This window comes from Citrus clementina, unplaced genomic scaffold, assembly GCF_000493195.1.
Source record: "Citrus clementina cultivar Clemenules unplaced genomic scaffold, Citrus_clementina_v1.0 scaffold_5, whole genome shotgun sequence".
Lineage (NCBI taxonomy): Eukaryota > Viridiplantae > Streptophyta > Magnoliopsida > Sapindales > Rutaceae > Citrus > Citrus x clementina.
The window spans coordinates 42,967,271-42,989,035 of NW_006262201.1; the positions used below are offsets into that span (position 1 = coordinate 42,967,271).

At 35.1% G+C, this 21,765-nt stretch overlaps 6 protein-coding genes across 9 annotated transcripts in view; 3 read left to right on the forward strand and 3 right to left on the reverse strand.

Annotated features, from left to right (window-relative positions):
* The window catches only part of LOC18042426 (increased DNA methylation 3), a 7,672-nt gene extending 5,536 nt beyond the window's left edge, over positions 1 to 2,136 (reverse strand). Inside the window, exons 1-3 of the mRNA XM_006435372.2 lie at positions 2,081 to 2,136; positions 359 to 1,362; positions 206 to 226 (exon numbers count right to left, since the gene is read on the reverse strand). Coding sequence (XP_006435435.2) covers positions 206 to 226; positions 359 to 1,316 — 979 coding nt within the window. The 5' untranslated portion in view covers positions 1,317 to 1,362; positions 2,081 to 2,136. The remainder of the gene's footprint in view (positions 1 to 205; positions 227 to 358; positions 1,363 to 2,080) is intronic.
* Positions 2,137 to 4,687: 2,551 nt separating this feature from the next.
* LOC18042427 (heavy metal-associated isoprenylated plant protein 28) lies at positions 4,688 to 5,477 on the forward strand. The gene is made up of 3 exons (XM_006435373.2): positions 4,688 to 4,781; positions 5,077 to 5,149; positions 5,245 to 5,477. Exons 1-3 carry the CDS (start codon positions 4,770 to 4,772, stop codon positions 5,439 to 5,441), a joined length of 282 nt encoding a protein of 93 aa, XP_006435436.1. The 5' UTR covers positions 4,688 to 4,769; the 3' UTR covers positions 5,442 to 5,477.
* Positions 5,478 to 6,179: 702 nt separating this feature from the next.
* LOC18042428 (short-chain dehydrogenase/reductase family 42E member 1) lies at positions 6,180 to 8,856 on the forward strand. 2 transcript variants are annotated; one of them, XM_006435375.2, is made up of 5 exons: positions 6,180 to 6,413; positions 6,689 to 7,031; positions 7,307 to 7,578; positions 7,708 to 7,904; positions 8,031 to 8,856. In XM_006435375.2, the coding sequence occupies exons 1-5, from the start codon at positions 6,224 to 6,226 to the stop codon at positions 8,463 to 8,465; spliced, it is 1,437 nt and encodes a 478-aa protein (XP_006435438.1). In that variant the 5' UTR covers positions 6,180 to 6,223; the 3' UTR covers positions 8,466 to 8,856. The 2 variants fall into 2 exon arrangements, with proteins under 2 accessions (XP_006435438.1, XP_006435437.1); XM_006435374.2 differs by having other exon boundaries at positions 6,328 to 6,420.
* A 1,121-nt stretch (positions 8,857 to 9,977) lies between these two features.
* On the reverse strand, positions 9,978 to 15,238 carry LOC18040155 (AT-hook motif nuclear-localized protein 10). The gene is made up of 6 exons (XM_006435379.2): positions 14,997 to 15,238; positions 14,129 to 14,604; positions 13,589 to 13,641; positions 11,628 to 11,759; positions 11,039 to 11,200; positions 9,978 to 10,637 (listed from the first exon to the last, which is right to left on the reverse strand). Exons 2-6 carry the CDS (start codon positions 14,562 to 14,564, stop codon positions 10,392 to 10,394), a joined length of 1,029 nt encoding a protein of 342 aa, XP_006435442.1. The 5' UTR covers positions 14,565 to 14,604; positions 14,997 to 15,238; the 3' UTR covers positions 9,978 to 10,391.
* A 1,787-nt stretch (positions 15,239 to 17,025) lies between these two features.
* LOC18042622 (psbP domain-containing protein 3, chloroplastic) lies at positions 17,026 to 19,144 on the forward strand. Of its 3 annotated transcripts, none has more exons than XM_006435384.2 (10): positions 17,026 to 17,204; positions 17,311 to 17,383; positions 17,464 to 17,588; positions 17,687 to 17,743; positions 18,027 to 18,107; positions 18,191 to 18,273; positions 18,370 to 18,445; positions 18,619 to 18,737; positions 18,844 to 18,888; positions 18,990 to 19,144. In XM_006435384.2, exons 1-10 carry the CDS (start codon positions 17,096 to 17,098, stop codon positions 19,014 to 19,016), a joined length of 795 nt encoding a protein of 264 aa, XP_006435447.2. In that variant the 5' UTR covers positions 17,026 to 17,095; the 3' UTR covers positions 19,017 to 19,144. The 3 variants fall into 3 exon arrangements, with proteins under 3 accessions (XP_006435447.2, XP_006435449.2, XP_024039952.1); XM_006435386.2 differs by having other exon boundaries at positions 18,370 to 18,430; XM_024184184.1 differs by lacking the exon at positions 17,687 to 17,743.
* Positions 19,145 to 19,277: 133 nt separating this feature from the next.
* On the reverse strand, positions 19,278 to 21,400 carry LOC18042887 (SWI/SNF complex subunit SWI3B). The gene is made up of 5 exons (XM_006435380.2): positions 21,209 to 21,400; positions 20,304 to 21,115; positions 19,889 to 20,018; positions 19,593 to 19,723; positions 19,278 to 19,516 (listed from the first exon to the last, which is right to left on the reverse strand). The coding sequence occupies exons 1-5, from the start codon at positions 21,345 to 21,347 to the stop codon at positions 19,328 to 19,330; spliced, it is 1,401 nt and encodes a 466-aa protein (XP_006435443.1). The 5' UTR covers positions 21,348 to 21,400; the 3' UTR covers positions 19,278 to 19,327.
* Between the last annotated feature and the right edge of the window lie 365 nt (positions 21,401 to 21,765).

Below are 21,765 nucleotides of genomic sequence, written 5' to 3' on the forward strand. Positions count from 1 at the left end.
TAACTTAATAGCTGCTTCCAGCTTGACATATATTTAGAATATATCACTATGAAGGTGTCAATCAGACTAATAACAGCTCGAATGGTGAAACTATGCAGCCGGTGCATGGAACAGTCAACTAAAATATACACTTTTGATTGATGGGATTCTAATTATTGTCATGAAACAAAAATGTTCTCCCATCCTAACTCTGTTCTCAGTTCACCTTCATGGTCTGCATAATAGCCTGCATGAAGGAGGCGTGTTAATGGCATTTTCATGACACAGGGAAACCCCAAAGGCTAGCATACTAGTAAATAGTAACATACACTATAGGTATATACATAAAAAAGAACCGGGGAAAGAAGAAAAAACTTACTATAATCTCTCCTGACTCCAGGTAGAGCAGCTTGGAAGAAATAGGCTAGTTTGCTAATGCCTATGTCCACGACACCAATTGGTGGTCCTACCATTCCCTTTGTCGCAGTTCCAGTCAGAGTAACAGATGCATCTGACATACATTCTTTCCCATTTGGAACAGTTAAAAGGGGCATCATGGCAGGTCCATCCCTATTACAGTTTTTCTGGAAGGCTCCTTGCAGAATATGATGATTTGACACTGAAACAGGATGAGAGAGTGCTGGCTCAGGAAGAGGGTTATTAGGGTGCCTTTCCATACATGGTTCTCGGGATTGTGATGAAGAATTATGGTTTCCATCAGAAATATTTCCAGTAGCATTGGCCTTACTATTTTTCATGTAATTCTGCTTCCCATCTTCTTTGCGTTTCTTGTATTCATGTTCATAACACAGGGATTTGATTTTATCAATCTTCAAATCATCCATACCAGATAAGGATCTGAACCTTACTAGGTCCTCCTTTTTTATGAATGATGTATCTGGATCATCAATAAGAACAATCCCCTTCACAATCTCGTAACATCCAGAATACCTTTTATGTCCATGAATATTCAATGGGAAAAAACTTGTGAACTGCTGACAATCCTTTGGAAGCTCAGAGCTTGGCAGGGGCATGATGCCTTTTAGATACATATGAAATACAGAAGGTTGCACAACCAGGGCAGGATTAGCATTCCTCAAGACATAGTAGTATAAGCTCTCTAACTGAGAAAGGCTGACAAATGAAAAGCTCAGACTATTTGAAGTGTATGGCGGCAAAGCTTGGGCTAATCTTTGAGATGCAGAACGTCTTGGATTATCGAAGAACACATCAGGACCCAAATAAGTGCTCATGATGAAGTTCAGCAAGAAATGTTGATCGTTAAATGTCTTTTCAACAGACACTGTAGAAGGACTATTATTTCCCTGCAAGGCCATACCCCGGCTTCACCTTTTTCACAACTGCAGAACTATCTGCACTTGCCTACATAAGTGAATTAACCTAGCGTCATGTGCTCATTTTCTTAAAAGAAATATCAAAAGATACTAATTTTCTTTCATAAAATATGCATACGTGATAAATACATGCAATGAGCCCAGGAATAAAAACTATGGTACAATTACTAGCTACTAGATTTGTGAGATAGGTTTCATAACAGCACAAGCATAAATGAAGGCAATCCATTATCTTATTTCGCTTGACCCCTAAACATGAACTTTCGATCAAGCAGTGACGCCTCCCTCCCACTTTATTTATACCAATCCCTTAGGCTAAGTACATGATTATACAACATGTCTTATCAATGCTGCCAAGCAATAGAGTAAAATGCTGTACTAACTCAAAAAGGACCGATCATCTTTCATGTGAAACCAAAATTCTCATTCTTCATCAACTACTTGTGTATTAACATCAAATTCAAACTGAAAAGGCCATCAATTTACATGCATTTCATAAATTTAGAGTTTCCACCTTCTTAATTGTTTAAAATGGCTCTAAATTAAAGCATGTACATGTAAATGTAATGACTTCCTCTCCAATGCTTACTCAAAAGTCAAAAGGTTTAATGGGTTTCTGTACTCCCTTTGTCTTACTAATTCAAGAAACCATACACCATATTATATAATTACCCACCACTACCACAAGCACAACAAAATTAAGGAAAGAGACACTAACGGACAACACAAGAGTTGTAAAACGTTACCCTTTTTTGAGTGGCTGAAACCAGACCAAAAGCTTTCACTTCGGCTCCATTTTTTGTGAAAGGGAATCAGTGACGGACACAGACAGTGACTGGGACCTGAATGCAAAATTCAGGAGGATCTGGGCCCATCGGACCAGAATTATTATCCTCACTTTTTGGGCCATGGGCCCATCAATATGCGCCTGTTTGCATGAATGTATATTCTTTAAACTTGTCGAAGAGGGTAAGTCTTTGTCTATACTCTTAGATAACTATTTCATTATTTATGGACAAGTGTGAAGATATTGGCACCCCTCTAAAATGCTCATTAAACCCCACTTTTGTATTAATAAATCTATGTTTATTCATAATTACATAAATGGACAAATTAATAGAGTTAAAGTGAGCTCAGCTATTATCTTTTTACACCACACTTATCGTAATATTTTCAGAAGTTTTCCTTTATTTGAAACCTTATTTTACATAGACTACTAATAAATATATTATAGATTTGAAGATAATTTTTTTTTTTTGGTGGATTTGTATCCTCAATTTTCTAATTCATCCTCTTTCATTATCATGTTTTTCTTCCTCTCACTAATAGTCCAGTTGGTTTGTTGAGTATTCAACAAATTTTTTTTACAAAGATTTTTAAGATACTTGCGCAAATCTCTTCATCTTTGTTACTATCTCCAACCTTGAGAAAATTAAATAACAATGACAAAAGAATTTTTGAGTTAAAATTTATAAAAACATGATAATAACAAAATAATAATAATTGCAGATGTACATGTGCTATACTTTGTTGTTTTATATTATTTGAAATTCATCCAAAGTAAACAGATTAAAAATCAAAAGAGAAAAAGAGGTTTAAATGTTTGGTCGAACAATATTTTTTTTTAAAGAATATGTTGGGATTTTATTAGATCTATATGTCCTTAAATATAATTTGCTTAGCAATTAACTTATAAGTACAAAAAAAAAATGGGGTTTTATAAGGACAGTGAGGGGGTGCCAATAGCTCTACCCTATGGATAAATATTTCTCATTTGTGCTTTTAAAGATGTTATTTGAAATTGTTAAGATGAAAGCCTGAATTGAGAAAAAAATATTGGTTTTATCGCTTATAATCACGTAGTTATATATTGATCTTTTAGTCTTTTGTCTAATTACTGCTATAATATTATATATCCAAGCTTAAATGTTGTTATATATATTTTAATACATTACAAGATAAAATACATTGTATTGAATTTTTTTAACTTATTCCTAACTTTAATATGATTAAGAATCTTTGATCATACACACACACATATATATATAAATAAATAAATAAATAAATATATATATATATATATATATATATATATATATATATATATATATATATATATATATATATATATATGATATGTGATAGTATATTTTATTTTGTTAATTGTTAGTGTGGCTTTTGGGTTAGCATGGAACCAAGAAAGTAAAGCAAAGGGTGTGTGGCTTCAGGCTTGTGTTGCCGAAACCGGAAAAAGAATTCAAAAAAGTGGTAAGATACGACCACAATGATCAGAAAGAAGATCGATGTTGAATGTGATGATGCTCGATCAATGTGCCTTCTTAGTCTGAAAATTCGAGAGATCCAGATTCCGATGCAATTCCCTTCATTATTATTCTCCACGTTGATCCCAAGCATCCTCCACCCAATCAGAATCGTCCTGTCTCGGCTCCACGGTGTTTTTTTTTTTTTTCCCTCTCATTAGTCATTATGTAGTTAGTCGATGTGCTGTGAAAAATGTGCAGACTCAAATCCACATTTGGTACATAAGGACGTACGCGTCCCACCAGAGTCTAGAAAATTTATGTTGACCTTCTTCTTCTTCTTACTTTGTTTCCCACCTTTTCTGAGAAACCAAACTTGCTGTTTAGTTTATTCTCCTTTTGTTTTGTTTTTTTTTTTCCTTTTCGATGTTTTCTTCTTTACGACTCATCATATCATGTGTGAATTAGTGCAGTTTTAATAATTACACTTTGGAATTGATCAGACGGCTGAGATCAAATATGCAAGTTACACATTTACACTCCGGTTTTTATATTCCTCGTCAACATCAAAAAGACGAGTCAATAATCCTAAGTCATTATAACCAACTGTGAACTACTACTGTAATTGGAAATTGATCCAAAGCAAGGCAAAGATGTATTGTTCGTATTCCCAAGGGAAAAGCAAAGTTGGACCCGTCAAACTCCCAATCATTTCAAATTGCTTCAAACTCATACGCCGCCTCTGCGCTGGTGGGACACTCTAATAAGGGTGTGCTCCTCCATCATGCCATAGAATGGTGAGGACCAACCGGTTTTCTTGTTATTTGGGTTTCTTTTTCTTTTTTTTTTTTTTTAAATAACAATACATTACCCAACAAAAAAAAAAAAAAAAAAAAAAAGCGAAGACAAAGAAAGCAGATTATTTTGCCTAGTGTTAGAAACCAGCAGAGTCAGACCGACCCAAGACTGACTTTAATTCTGTCACTGTTGGTTTTAAAATGCCCACTGCCCTTTAATCTTGGCAGTGTATGAATGTATAAATAAGCCCGACATTCCTCGACCATCAATCATTCCATTTGTTTCCTTCTTTCGTATCATTACCCTCTGTCTCCTTCACTTTATTGCAATCCAAAGTACCATATCAATCTTCTGCAGAATTTAGGGATAGCTCTTCATGGAGTTGGAGGTAATATTTTATTTTCATTGACTTTACACTTGAGTTTTCACATTAAAAATAATGCCCGTTTAGGATTGAGTTCACGTTGAAATGAAATCATTACAACGTGGATAGGTGTATAATGTAATGTATAATCTCTAACTGGTTTATAATATCAGAGTATATATGTATATCTATGTGTATAGAGCTTTCAAAAATTAATTGTATAATAAGCTGAAGAGGCAGGATGATCCATATATAGTTATATATAATTACGAGCTAATTAATTATGTGTGTATTTCTTATTCGTTTGAAAACGACGCAGACGGTAGAATTGAAAGTGGAGATGGTTGGAATACATGAGAAAAGACTAAGAAAATGCCTGTCCAAACTCAGAGGTAATCAGGATACCATAACGTTAATCGCTCGCTCACGTCACCTTATTATTGATACATGCATGCCAGCGACCCTGAAACCAATATTATTTTTACAGGAATAGAGAAAGTGGAAGTGGATGCCAACAGCCAGAAGGTGGTGGTGACAGGCTACGCACACAGGAACAAAATATTGAAAGCCATTAGGAGAGGTGGATTGAAAGCTGATTTTTGGTCTGCCCAAAATGAACTTCTCAGTGCTTATGCAAGCGCAAGCTATGGAAACTTGAGATTTAACAACTTCAACTTCTCTTAGCCAGCCTACATCTTCAACTTCTCTTTTTTTTTTGGGTCCCCATTTTAATTAATTATTTATTTATATGAAGGATGTTATACAAAAAGAGTCTGGGATCGGAGCTGCTTCTACAATTGTGTTTTGTTTTTCGTGCATGCATTTTTGTTCAGTTCTCTTTTTATTATTTTATTTATTTATATTCTCTGGCTTTCACCCTTTTCTTTTATAAAAGGAGTTGTTACTATAATGTGTAATCATTGATACATAGAGTGAAATTGAAGGATTCTAAATTTTGCAGCCTGTGCCTGCGTTAAACATTTACCGATCTCTCTCAAATCGCTTGGGAAAAAGCCTTGTTAGTCGTTTACTTGCCTGCAGCATGCTCCCACTCAAATTTATTGGGCTAACAACAACAATCTAGAATGGGCCAATCCAAACTTTTTGGACCTAACATAAAAGTAATTTGAAATTTCACGCCTAAAGCTCGAATTAATAATTCAGCGAGTCAGCCAGTTAAATAAAAGCAAATGTAATAATGCACGCGTCGCATATTAGAAACGATGAGGTGGCGTCTTCTCATGCCATCTTGTGTGCCCGCACCGCCAGCACACACCGCAGATCAATCTGATACTACATGTGCGCGCGCGCGGGGTTAATAATATCCTGATCCCTGTACTTTTATTAATTTACAACTAAGGACATAGATTTTCCCATTTACTAATAATTATATTAAATGAACAAAACAAACCGAGACGACGATGGCATCATCGTCCCAAATCTGAGCAGCAAAGCAAAAGCCAAAAATGCACTTGAGCGAAAACGAAGGCATTGAAGGAAAGACGTTCCTGGTGACTGGGGGGCTGGGCCACGTGGGCTCGGCTCTTTGCCTGGAGCTTGTCCGTAGAGGCGCTTATCAAGTTCGAGCCTTTGACTTACGAACTAACTCTCCTTGGTCTCACCTTCTCATCAATCACGGCGTCCATTGCATCCAAGGTTTAAGGTTTCTTCTTCTTCTTCTTCTTCTTCTTCTTTTTAATTCCAATTCAATTCCACTATTGGGTCGCTTTGGTTTTCATATATTCAGCTTGCTTTTTAATTATGATTTATATATTGAAATATGTGATCAAATTCGATAAATCAGCTGATCAAACAGTTAGCAAGTTATGTAATGGACTGCATGGACATTTTAGGTCTAATGACTGAGCAACTGAGTATCTTTTAACGACGTTGAATTAGATTTTCCACTCAGCAATAATTCTTAATGACAGGGGATGTTGTTAGCAAAATAGATGTTGAAAAAGCTGCCCGTGGTGTAGATTGTGTGTTTCATGTTGCTTCCTATGGCATGTCGGGGAAGGAAATGCTCCAGTTTGGTCGTGTTGACGAGGTCAATATTAATGGAACATGTCACGTCATCGAAGCTTGCCTCGAGTTTGGGATTCAAAGGCTTGTCTATGTCAGCACATACAATGTTGTGTTTGGGGGAAAGGAAATTGTGAATGGCAATGAAAGCTTACCCTATTTCCCCATTGATGAACATGTGGATTCATATGGCCGCAGTAAATCAGTTGCTGAACAATTGGTTCTAAAGAGTAACGGTCATCCCTTTAAGTGAGGAGTTATTATTTATTGCCATTTTTTTTTTTTTTTTGGTTATAAGTGTGCTTCCCCTGCTGCAATTTTATTGTTGTCATGATACTTGTTTGTTTGGCTAAAACGGCTGGGAAAGAAATTGTAGAAAAGAATCTATATGATAAATGGATAGGGAGAACAATAAACAACTGACTTATAATCCTCAAAAGTTTGGAACACTGATACAATTCAGCAGATGGGGCATCAATTTTCGTTTACTTTCTATGACTAAAGCTGAGATGTTTCATGTGTAGGAAAAATAATAGAAAATGCCTTTATACATGTGCGGTTCGTCCTGCTGCTATCTATGGGCCAGGTGAAGAGAGGCACCTTCCGAGGATAGTATCACTTGCAAAGTTAGGATTGGTGCCGTTTAAAATTGGTGAACCAAGTGTGAAAACCGACTGGATTTATGTTGATAACCTTGTGCTTGCTCTTATATTGGCAAGCATGGGACTTCTGGATGACATTCCTGGGCAAAAAGGGCGTCCAATAGCTTCTGGCCAACCATACTTTGTATCTGATGGTAATTTATTTCTTCTTCGTTTAGATACTTCCTTTTGAATTCCTGATCAAGAACTATTGGTGGATGAAATGATTTAACTTTTGACTTGGTTTGAAATGCTATGTTATGAATAATTCCCTTCTTTCTCAGGGTTTCCAATCAATACGTTCGAATTTATTGGACCTTTACTTAAAACTCTGGACTATGACTTGCCGAAGTCTTGGTTAGCTGTTCCCCATGCACTCTTTTTGGGCAAGGTCTTCTCATTTTTCTATTCAGTCTTATATCCATGGTTGAATCGATGGTGGCTTCCTCAACCGTTAATCCTTCCTGCTGAAGTCTACAAGGTTTGTTTCAATTCCAATCTATCTGATGAACACATTGGCAGACCTAGATGGGTTGTTTTTAGGCATGTGTATTTTCTTTGCTCTTTAGCAGTACACAATGTCATAAGCTGAATTATATGCTAACAGGTTGGCGTTACCCATTACTTCTCTTTACTTAAAGCCAAGGATGAGCTCTGCTATGTCCCGATTGTGAGTCCTAGGGAGGGCATGGCTGCTACTATCTCATACTGGCAAGATAGGAAAAGGAAAAGTTTAGATGGGCCTACTATATACGCATGGTTATTCTGTCTGATAGGATTACCGGCATTGTTTGCTACTGCATACTTGCCGGACATTGGCCCTGTTCCAATCTTAAGAACTATTGGGCTTTTCATCTTCAAGTCAATGTGGATGATGAGATTGGCGTTTGCTATTGCAGTATCGGCACATGTCAGTGAGGGTGTATTTGCATGGTGCCTAGCAAAAAAAGTGGATCCTGCAAATGCAAAAGGATGGTTTTGGCAAACTCTCGCTCTTGGGGTATTTTCATTACGGTTGCTGCTCAAGAGAGCTAGAAAGTAAGTCCGTCCACTTTATTCGTGTTGTTGTAATCTACACGCGACTGGAAAAATACTGGTTATTTGTGGGTGGAAAGTGAAAAGCATCTTGTTGAGGAATTTGGATAGTGTTTTTACCTTTCTCTTAGTCATTTTGAATCCATTAGATGCTAATGGAAAATAGGAGAAGTGGAGGTTTGGAACCAACTGCAAATCACGGGTCAGATGAAACATCCTGTTGAGGGGCAACAAGCTGGTAAGCTTGATGGTGTGTTGTATGAGCAATGGAGTTTGGAACCAACTGAAAAATCACAGGTTAACTTGGCTTTTGGTGAACCATGATAGCATTTTTATTTGAGTGTAATTATTTGCACTCTAAAAATTATTCTAAATACTTTATTATTCTGTTATTTTGTAGGCTCATGTGCTAAATTAAAAAATTAAGTTTTAGTTTTTACACACCTTAAAATGTCAGAAAAGATTTTACTTAACCTATTTAAACTAATTTATTCAAAACGCCAATTAAATTATTTTTCCAACCCAGAAAGAATTAATGACCTTTTAGTCTATAAAATGATAGAATCAAATCATGCTATAATAAATTCTTCAACATAAGTTTTAGTTATTAGATTTTATTTATTAAAGAATATGTTCAATAATAATTTTTACACCTTGATTTTTTAACGTAATAACTAAAAAAAAAAAATTGCTATCCGCCTCCCCCCTCAAAAAAAAAAAATATTAAAGAAGAAAGAGAAGAGTACAAAAGATAATTTTTTATGAAAAATTAAAATGTAAAAATATTTATTTGTTCCTTATTTAACTAAATATTATTTAAGAGTTGGAAATAAATTTTTTTGCGTTTATGTTTAGAATAATTATATCATACTAGTTTATAGGAAAAAGTTGATATAATGTGTATTTTTGTGATAAAAAAATTATATTAAAGAGTAGGATTATTTAAACAGACTAAATTTATTTTTACAACACCTTAAAAATTATGATAATTAAATTGCCCATTAATTCCCTTCTCTTTCTCACAGTTGTCCTCTCTCTACATCACTTATTGTAAATTAAAAACTCACAATTTCACTCTCTTTAGCCATGGATTCTTTTTCTTCATGTCCACTACATTTCACTTATGGCATTTGAATTCGGACATTTTTTTAGAAAGATTTATAACTTTATAATTATTTATAGGAAAAATAAAAAATAAAAAGTTTATTACTTTCACAGTTACTTGAAATTCTAAATGGTCATTTTCAAATGGTGGGTTTATTCATGTAAATTGAAGAAAGAGTAATTATTATTATTATTATTATTATTATTAATGTAGAGTTATTCTGATTCACAAATGGAATTTAAATTTCCTCTCTGTTCTCATGAGGGGGTTTGAGTTCCAAAACTGCTTCATATATATATATACACACACATACATATACTTATACATATACATATACATATACATATACATATTTACACACAACGGCCACCATAAACCATGCGATCATGTCTATCTTTGAACACACGCCCTTCGATAACGAAAAATTAACGGCAGATAAAATAATCAGGAGATGAAAGGTTCTGAAGAGAAATACAAATGGGCATCTTGTTGTCCCCTCCTGGTTAATTAAATTAAATACAGAGAAAAACAAGGATGAAATCCAGTACAGGTATTACGCAACAACTACTAGTACAACGAAACTATTATATATATATATATATATATATATATATATGTGGATCACTCTTCTAAAAGCCTGGGCTCTAATCATGGTGGTGAAACAAGAAAAGAAAGCATCATGCAAGTTATTCTTCTACTTCAACTTACAGAAAGCTAACATTAGAAATGGATCTCCTCAAGGTCCTACGGTAAAAAGTAGCTAATAACACAATATTAGAGCCCTCGCCTACTACACAAATTGGCGGTGACGCTGAAGTCATGAGTGGTTTATTTCCATGGTATGCCGGTCGCCATTCCCTGTGGCAGGTGATTGTTGTTGCAGGCTCCCGTACTGTGATTAAGTGGGCTCCCAGGTCCACCCGAGGATTCGCTAAGAGTCCCACGAGAAGGTGGACTGCACTGTCCTGCAGGCTGACCACCTGGAGCAAGCTTTGGAGGGACAGGTAGAGATTCCATGCGGTGAGATGATTTTGATTCCTTCCGACCATCAGCAAGGAAGCTTCCAACGACCACCTGCGAAGTTCGCATACATAAAGCTTAGAATCATTACAACCCATTGATGGCAATACTGCACTTTATAATTATGTTAAACCAATATTAGGCTGTGTTAGATCATCATGGCTCGTAAATACAACACATCCAAATTGTCAGCATCTCATATCGACAACTTCAGAATTTTCAGAAAGGAAGGAAGATTATCTGAGAAAATTGCTATAATAAGGAATGCTCGATATCATAATTGAATGAAACAAGGTGCTTGAATTTTGGCCCAAGTTATCATTTTTTTTTTTAACAATGTGTCACAAAAATTGCAAGATACCAAATTCATTTAGAGAATTGGCACAATTATCAATGTGTTCACAGAGATTTACAAGAAATGAAGATAGTGGTAAACATTAAACAACCAGACAGACCTGAACAGGAGTAGCAGCAGTTAGAAGACCAGCCACACTGCCGCCCAATACACGACCATCTGGGCCAGATAATGAGACACTTAGTCCCCCAGTTCTGCTCCGCTGACCGCTACTTTCAGATAGTAAAAATGAACCAGAAAGTGAAAGAATCTCAAATCTCCCCTGCACAAAATAACTACACAAATCAGAGGAAAATGGAGGGAAAGAAAGATTGGTAAAACATGGATCATTGTGCAGCAACATATGCATAAATGGGGCAATCATAACTTTAGTACAATGTCATGGATTTTGAAAAATTCTCTCTCTTGGACTCTATCCATTCTGAATTCTGGTTACTTAGCATCCATTGGCCAAGTAGTCTGCTTCAACAAGAAGTATTTGATGGCCTTTTGCTCTTCTCACATATGATTCAAGGAATAAACATTTCAAACAAAGCCGGTTCTAGAAAAGTTGAAACTCACATACAACAAGCATCTTGAAAAGCATTTTTCTTATTAGAAAGTTAAACATAGGGGAGGAGGATAGGGGGATTGAAAAAGGAGGGAAAAGAACACCAGGAAAAACAATAATTATAAGCAACTTTATAAACCTCATAAGTTACAGTTCCACCAGATGTTGCAGCTTGGCGGAGAGTGACGTTAGATATGGCTCCATTAGCTGAGAGGATGCAAACAGCCCTGGGACCATTCTGAGAAAATGACATTATTTTTGATGATACATCCTGAAAATCCAGATATATCCAATATTAATATATTGAAATCCTAACCAGAGCAGTAAAATTGCCTACAAATCTGCCTGAACAAGCATGTAATTGTAAACATTCACATTAATAAAGTTGGAATTAAAGATAAAGTTACAATAAAGCAAGGATCATAACATCATAAATATTCAGAAGCTCTAGGATGGACAGAACAGAAGCTCTAGCGTGCACACCTGCACAGGAATCATTCAATTGAGATGCAAGCCGAGTGGCATTTTCGCAAGCCACTATATCTCATTCGAGGAGTGTCAACAAACAAAAGAATCATGTACCATTAACTCCCATTCTTTACCAATCTACTATAGACAGTCATTATGAATACTGATTGTGACATTGCAAATGTACCAACCTTGATATGGTCAGTCTACTGCCAGTCTTATGCAAAACAATATGAATCAATTTTGGTCCCACAGTTACTAGTTTTTAATTCTCCACCTAGAGATAAAATCAATGAAACTGTTACATTTTGTGATTTGCGTTATCAGCAACCGAAAACTGAAGTCACCAAGTCATATGCACCAAAGTGCTGTGGTAAAATACGAATTTGCCGCGAGCACAAAAATTGGGTGCAGACGTATAATGGATTTCAGGCCTCACATTTAGAAGTCATTTTCTTTCATTGCAGCAATAAGATGCAGCATAGAAAATGCTTTTATAACGTCTGTTATTTGATATAAAGATAATAAAACCATGATTCTCAAAATGTAAAAGCTTGATAAATTTCCCACTAGAAACTACTTCCTTAGTACTTAGTCATTAGCTCTGATTAAGTTGAATAGAAAATTAAGTCATTGCCAGTTAAGATAGCTTTCTTAATCCCTTTAAAGTCACTACAAAAGAATTTATTTTACAGATTCCATTACCAGGCAGTTAAACAACTTCCAGCGAATAAAACAATTTTAATCACTTACCTTCCTGAGATAAAAATTGAAAAAAGAAAATTTCCACTCAAATCATAGTTTACATAGTATTATAGTTAGAAAGAGAAATTAAACTAGGAAACAGCATCAAGCATTTCTGTGCTAATAATTGATTTAGAAATCATAATTAGTTATGCTCTAAACACATCTAGTTTATATTCACATCAACATTAACCACATCTAGTTTATATTTGTTCAATGAAGCAATCACTCTCAACTTAGGAAATGATAACCTTTTCTGACATTTGAGTTTTATTGAGCTGACAAATGCACATAATATAGCAAAATAAACTAAATTAAACTTACAAGTTAGGATTGCAAGGTCAAAAGCACAATCAGGTTTCAACTGTTTCTTTCCCATTGCCTGTTATATTGGTGTGGTTAAGGATGAAGTAATTGGCTTAATTTCCTAGCACTACCTTTAGACCACCCACTTACCTTGATAACATGTACACAAAACATGGCTGTGCAAGAAAATAATAAATCAGTCACATCATTGTGTACTAAATTATTGAGAATACTATAATTAGTCAAAACAAATTTAAGAATAAATGACAACCAACAACCAGAATGAATGTTCAAGATCTAACAAAAGAAGCAGTTGGTGCAGCAATTATCCTTGAGTCAGGCCAACTCTAATGGCATAACTAGAAAGAAGCGTCTCAACATCAAATACTATATCACTGCTAAAACCATGGTTTCAAAAAGCATCTGGAGTGAATGTAATTTCTAATCAAAAACAAAAATTTTATAAAGACGCCCAAGATGTAAAAATTTTATAAAGACACCCAAGATGTTTAATGAAGTAAAAAAAAAAAAAAATCTGCAGAATCTGAGAAGTTCATTTATGAGAAGAAAATGAAAATTAACCTCTCCAGCTTTTACAGTGATAACATGTGGAGTAAATCCAACCCCTGCGGAACCTGCAAAAAGAAACCTTCATAAGAAAATCAAAATACCATAAAACTAACATGTCAAATAAATTCTAATTAAAAAGCATTTTATTTTCATGACTGGTGTGAAAGACATGCATAAGAATATTAGCAAGTACGTGAGACTTGAGAGACTCGGGAGAAATACTATAAAGCCAACAGCAGACGAGGGCATAAACGTAATTCACTTTAGAGAAAAAAAAAACAAAACAAGAATCTGAGGTCAGAACCAAACAGATCCCAATTTCCAGCAAAACATTTGGCTATTGATTGATAATTCCTCCTCATTCTAGTTCTACAAGATCCTTTTAAGACACAACACTTTTACCATAACAGCAAACAGCCAACATTTGGTTTCATGCAACAAAATTAAACCAAAGTGGGAGAGAGAGAGCAAGAGGCAAAGCAAAACTTGTAGTTTTAAACTCAAAACGACAACGCAGCACGTGACAAAAAGCCCAAATAATTTTCTAATTACCCAGAGCTTCAAGTTGGTGTTTCTTTCCAGAACCAGAACCAGGAGGCCTGCCTCTAGATTTCTTTATAGAATCCGGAGACAACGGACCGCCACCGGGAGAAGATAACCCACTACCAGTACCACCGGTGGCGGTGGTAACAGAAGAAGGAGAAGGAACAAGAGCCAATGACATGGTGCCATCGGGCCCATACTTTCTAGGCCTCCCTCTCTTTCTCTTCATCGGCTCACTTCCACTGCCCATGTTCATCACATTAAGTCCCTGTGCCTGTGGAATGGCCCCGTCTCCGCCGGCTCCGGATGGCTGGTAAGTTGGCGACGTAGCAGTTATGGGCTTGTACACAGCTGTGCCGTCCGCACTAAACGCTAAACGCATGCTCTGTATCGACGCCGGAGGCTGTGACGTCATCACATTCACTGCTGTCTCGGATCCTGACATCTTCTTCGAGACTTCAGCTACTTTGATTGAACTTCTCTCACTGTACCAAAATTCCATGCATTACCAAACTTTGAAAAATTTTAAATATTTAAAAATTTGTAAATCTAATTAACAAAATTAAAAACAAGAAACTAACTTTACTTCACAGTAGTGACTGGGGGGGGGGGGGGTGAAAATTAGATCTTTCAATTAAAGAAGAGAGTTTTGAATGAAGTGAGCTAATCCAGTTAGCTTAAACTTAAAAAAAAAAAAAAAAACCAAACCCTAATTACTGCAACTTCAACTATAGATTTTGACAAAAATTAAGCAAAGATCAAGATAAAAACAAATTTAATTATTAAAAAAAAAAGGAATTGTGGGAATTTACTGTTTAAAAAATAAAAATTACATTAAAAAAAGGGAAAATTAAGGGAAAAAATAGAGCAAACTTACCAAAGAAATAGGTGAAATCAAGGGAGGAAAAAAAGGAGTGAAGAGACGAAATTTTAGGGTTTTGGAAATGAAAATAGCAGGGGAGTAAAGGGAAATGGTGAATAATTTGTTTACATTTTAATTTAGATATTTATTTGATTTGATTTTTTTTTTTTTTTTTTTACGGGGCTTTATTAAAAAAAGCAGGTAAAAGCAGGCCTATTTTGCTTTCGTACAAAAAAGATATTGATTATTTATTTTTGCATTTACTTCAACGCCTTCATTACTCCACTCGCTTGCTTTTTAAAAAAATTTCATTTTGTAACTCGAGTACAAATTCAATACACTCGCTTGTTAAACACTCCACGTTTCTTATCCGATTTAATTATACGTTATCGCAGTCCGTGTAAAGTGAACAACGGCGAGTACAGCTTTCCTGCGATTGCGGATAAAATTTGAAAATTTGGTATTTGGCGCTTGTTTGTTTTCTCTTCTTTTTGCTTTTTTAATTAATAATAATTACTTGGGTATTGTACAGTTGGATACTTGGACATTGGCCTTAGGACTTTTAATTTACATAATTATTTTATTCATTTCCTTTAATTAAATATTATTAAACATTTGGTTTAAATGAAAATTACGGTTTTATTATAGTTGGCAGAGAGGAGCGGGTGCGTAATTATAAACAATAATTGAAAATTAGAATTACATCCACCGTATTAACTCATACTTATCTTGAAAGCTTTAATATGCCAATCAAGCAACATATATTGTGTTATTCACTTAAATCCTTTTTTTTTTTCTGGGTTTTATCCTCTTCAGTCTTCAGACAACCAAAATGAGTGCAGGTCTTCTGTTAGTGACCATATAAAGCCAAATGAATTTCACTAATTTTTATTTTAATGATTAATAATCAAAATCTTAGTTGTGTTATTCAATATTATTTCTTGAAATATAAATTAATTATTTTCTGGTTGATTGCTAAACAAAAATGGAAAAAAAAAATTCAGGGCTAATTATGTTGTTCTCTTGGTAATTGGTGATCTTTCTCTTTTGAATAATAAAATATTTAAATGATTAAACTTAAAAAGGTCAAAACAAAGGAAGAAAAGTTTAATACAGATAGGTGAGTGCTAATTTAGAGTTTATACTACATTTATTAATTAGTAATTAGAATGAATTAAAATCAGAATAAATTATAAAATAAATGAGAAATGAGATTCAGAATAAAATATGTTGTAATATAAATGAAGAATGAGAATTAAAGTAAAATATCTATTTGAACTATAAGAATAAGAAACAGAATCATTAATATTTTATCATTAATATTTTTATTTTATCTTAAAATTGAAATGAATTATCACAAGTTATTAAAAAGTCAGTTAATTATTATTATTATTTAATAAACTTATTGTTAACAACAATAATGATTGGTAGCCAGCAACATTTGTAGCAGCGATCGATTTGCTTGATCTAATTTTTGTAATTTTTTTTTCAACCATCATTAAAAATAACTACAGGAATCGTTTCAAAATTGGTGTAGATTCCACCAATTTAATTCCAATTCTCCTCCTTATTTTGAAAGTAAATAAATAAATTAATCATATTCCACCATTTCCATTCTCATGCTCAATTAATAAACACATACAAGAGTTTAGATCACAATTCTTTGTCAGGCCAGAAACTAAGAAAAAGACGAGAGTCCCACGTGACACAAGTGAAGGACTCTTCTGGTGGATTGTAAAAAAATGCAAATATTACAAAATGTAGTAATTAATTATTAACAAAATTTGCAATTTTTACGATTACATTTTTGTAATAATTTTATTGTAAACAAATTGCAATAGTTTTCTTCTTTTTTTTTTAAGGAATTAAAACTGCTGATACGAATTTATATTTTTTATGAATTTGCTCATCAATTAGGTGATTTGAATTTAAAATCTTTTTTATTATAGTAATTTTAAATTCAAATTATAAAATGCACATGGGAATAGATATTTATATTTCATCCTGAGAAATTCTTATGCCATTTTGAAAAAAAGAAAAAGAAAACAATGACCGCAGAAAAAACCGTTGAGTAACAGCAGCAACTGAAGAAAACGGAAAAAAAAAACGGATATATGTCCGAAAGCAGAAGCCAATCTCAAAACATGGCTTCTATTTCTCCACTCCACACTTGGTCTCAGCGGCCTCACCACGCCTCCTTCACAGCTTTTTCTAACAACAAAGGCTAATAAGCTTTACAGCTCTTATCTACCCCATTTTATCTCTTACTACTTGTTTTTTTTGTTGTCATTTTGACTTTTTTTCATCTTTTTTGTTCAATTTGTTTCAGGAACCAATCAATATAAAAAGCAATTTGTGTTCTGCTGCAAGAAACAGGAACAAGAAGACGACGCAAGAACCCTGTAATTTGCAGTTGAGTTATTTGATTCGTGGGTTTATTTTAGAATTTTGGATAATAATTTGTTGGTTTTATTTTAAACAGTAACAGATTTCGCATTGAAGAACAAGATGATGACTCTAGGACTAAAAGAAGAGAAGTGATGTTTCAACTGGCCTTCACTGCGTGTTCTTTCCCAGCAATTGTTTCTTATGCGCTTGCAGCGAATGGTAACTTTGCTGTCTTGGTAGTAGTGCCAATGATTCAATATGAGATCTCTTTTTTTTTTTTTTCTGTAATCATTTTCATTAAGTTTCTTATGTCGCAGAAGACCTCCGTGTTTATACTGATGAACTGAACAAGTTTGAGATTTCGATACCCCAAGGTACATAAATGATAAATCCCCATCAAAATTTGATTACTTGGTGTATAACTACCTATGTAATCATGGAATTGATGCGGTACAGATTAAAGAATGGAAGTGCCTAATCGGAGACTCTTGGGTTCACATGAGCCTGTTGCTCAAAATATGACCTTAAAATTTGTTTGTGTGCATGAGTTATGTCGGGAGTTCATGGAAGTATTTTGATGGGTTTAAACTTTATTGGAGTTGAAATATCAAATTTATTGAGTGATGAGATGAGAACAAGTGCTGCTTGTTGAAACAGATTGGCAACTGGGCGCGGGGGAACCAAATGGATTCAAATCCATTACTGCTTTCTACCCACAAGAAGCATCTAGTTCAAGCGGTATTCGAAAACTCTTCTGGTGGATTTATGATTTATTTTAACATATTCAAGTCTGTAAATCTTAAATTGGTTTCTTTCTTTAGTCAGTGTGGTGATCACGGGGCTTGGTCCGGATTTTACGAGAATGGAATCTTTTGGCAAAGTTGAAGCTTTTGCTGACACTCTGGTATGTAGCTTTTCCAATGTTATTTCAGCTTGTGCTTGGTTGCTCATTTGTTTTGCTTGCACGCTGCTCTGTTCTTATCATAAGTCTTCTCAACAGGTTAGTGGATTAGATAGAAGCTGGCGAAGACCCCCGGGTGTAGCAGCAAAACTCATAGATTGTAAAGCATCCAAAGGCATTTGCATCTTCTTTTCTATTCAATAATCAATTCTGACATTACAAAACCATTTTGAAGATTTTAATTAATTATTTCCCATGGCAATTGAATTATGTCATTCTGATTAGAAGTTCTTGAAAGAGTGCCGGTGAAATCATGCAAGATGTTACGTGTAATTATTTTGAATGCAGGGTTTTATTACATAGAGTATACACTGCAAAATCCAGGTGAGAGCCGTAAACATTTGTTTTCAGCCATTGGGATGGCATCAAATGGTTGGTACAACAGATTATACACAGTGACTGGCCAGGTACATTCGAATATCTTAGAGCTTCTATTCTTTAGCTGTTGCAATCCCTTCATGAGTTAATTCCAAGGCTCGGTCTCTGTATTAAACTCTTGACATTTTGATGCAGTTTGTGGAAGAAGAATCAGAGAAATATGGCTCTAATATTGAGAAGGTAACTTTTACTAGTAGAATTATATTATTGAGCACATCGTATCGTACCATGAAATAGCTTTAGATTCGTTTATGGATGACCCATTTTACTTGATTTTGCAGGCAGTCGCATCCTTCAGGTTCATTTGAAGAAAGAACTACTTCAATGCCGCCGTGCTTTGTTTTGCTAGTTTTGTATTCGGAGCACGTTACATGTTTGTTACTTATTGTCATTTTCCTCGGTCACGGAAGCCAAAAAAAAAAAAAAAAAAAAAAAACTCAAATGATTATAGGTAAACCCTGTCTGAAATTCAAGCACAATTTTGGGTTATGTTGAGCCATAGCCTAAGTGGAAAGTGAAGGCTCCCCCATCTACATCTACTACTAGGCACTAACAACATTCCTTGGGCCATGGAAAGAAACAAATTTCACATTTCATACAGCATAGAAGATACACAAGGTCATGAAACATCTGTTTTAACATTCTCCTCAGTCCGGTCTCCATTTTTCCGAGCATTAGATTTATGAAATAGAACAGAAAGCTGATCAACAAAAAGTAAATTCTTGACTTGCTCCAACTGTTTCCACTCTTCCTCCATTTGCAAATCTAAACTCTCAAATCGAATGATCTTATCCTGGATCTCTTTCATCTGCAAAACTCTTTCACATTTAGCTAATAATTTATAATTGAATATGACAGAAAAAATGACCAAGAATTTTACGCACCTGCACTTCCACAATCCCAGATATAGCTTTCTCAACATCCAACTCTTCCTTCTCGATCAAGGAACTTGCATCTACAGAAGCTCTTGCCAATGCATTCTGGGTGGCATCACCATTGGATGCAACCTCAGCTTCTGCATGTTGAACCAAGTCAATAACATACTAAGCTGGATGGTCTCAACAACAGAAGTTTCCAACTTTTATTAACAGAATAACAGTTAGGGTAACAGCTCGTCGTAAATGGATTTATTTCTTGACTAATAGAAAAGAACTTGGCTAGGAAGGATTGCTATTCATACCTTGCTGTCTTGTATTTCTCATAAGACTCCCTTTACTTGCTCTATCATCCACATCTGACAGAGTTGTCACAGCTGCTCGAGCAGCAACTTCAGCAATCTCGACACCAGCCAAAGCCGACAGGAAAGCTGCCTGATAGAAAACGCAAGTAATTATCTTATATAACTTTGGAAAACAGCAATAAATATAAACATGAAATTGCTCCAACATTGCGAAGTTAGTTAATGCAAGTTACTAATATCTAAAGCAAACTGAAAATACAAGCGTCTGGTTTCTGCAAGGTAATCCTCCTACAGTTTCTACAAAATCAACAAACTTATTTCCAAGTATCAGAATGGAATCCATCTGATATTCCAGAAATTGGTTTCCATTTTTTCCCTTGATTTATCTTGATATGTACTTTGTAAAAGGGCATACCTGAGCCATTATTGGGTTACTTGCATCGGCAAGAGGGGTGAGACGCATTCTCTTACTCGGGGATGTAGCGCCAACATTTTCCGATTCACTTACAGCATCACTAGGGTTGTTGATAGAAAAAAACTTATTATCCACATCCTCCGAATCTGATTCTTTACAAACAAATTCCTGCCCAAAAGGGAGCTTGATAAAATGAGTGATGCAGTCCTTCTCACTTTTACCACTGACATGCTGTGCAACCTTCCTCCAGTCATCACCAAAATGCATAATGGCCTCCAGAAGTTGCAAAGTTTCTTTCTCTGTCCAATCCGATCTAGCCTCCTCACTGATCTCGACCCGCCTGAAATCAGACGAGCTAACACCCACCCGATGGTTACCACGGACATAGCATCTCGCACAAAGGGTCAAGTCATACTTATCACAAGCAAAACAAGCAATGGTACAAAGGGTCTTGCAACCATTGCAGAGCCTCTTAGAGGTCTCCTTAAGAGCGGAGGAGGATTCAGCAGAAGCAGCAGAGGACTTGGTCTCTTTATCTTCCCACTTCAAGGTCTTAACAGAAGCAAAGTAATTAATAAGTCCCCAAGTCTCCAAGAAATCAAACACCCTTCGAATAGATCCCACATCGCCGACAAGAGTCCTCCTCACGTCGGTAAACGTAATCTTCCTCGACGGGTTCTCTCTATAATGCTTGACTATTGAATCCCTATAGTACCTGTAAACCCTAGGGTTTTTCGATGGCGAACGCGAATCGAAAAATTCCGGAAGAAATTTGACCTCACATTCACTGATGCTGTCAAATGAAAACCACCCTAAACCCACCAAAAATAATAATAATAAAGAATTCTAAACAATTAGACGAAAGAAAAATAAAAATTGTCAATTTCGGAGAGGGGCCAACTCACTGGAATAGCTGGGGACGTTAACGACGTCGGGTTCGGAGGAAGAGGGTAGCTCGGGCTTGACGGGTGGAGGCGCAAGAGGAGTGGTGGGGTTAACGGCGGACGTTCCCGGAGGTTCTTTAACGGGCGATTTAGCCGCCATGAGATAATAAATTCGCTAGCATTCCCAACACACACACTCTCTCTCTCTCTCTCTCTCTCTCTCTCTCTCTCTCTCTCTCTATATATATATATATATGCTTCTTAGCAGTCTGCTCTAATTTCAAATTCAATATATGCCGTAGCCTGTTTGAGATTGCTAATTTGACTTTCGTAGGTTCAAAGTAATTTCAAAAAATAAAAAAGTTAATTTTTTTATTAAATAAATAGAAACATATTGAGATAATTTTTAAATATAAAAGATAACCAGATAAGTTAAGAGTTTGGTAAAAAAATTAAATTATTTTTCAAAATTTGTGAATTCATTTTATGATTTTCAAATTAAAAGATAAAAAAAATTAATATATTAAATAATAAAATATATTGTATTAGTAAATGTGTTTTATTTATTTATTTATTAA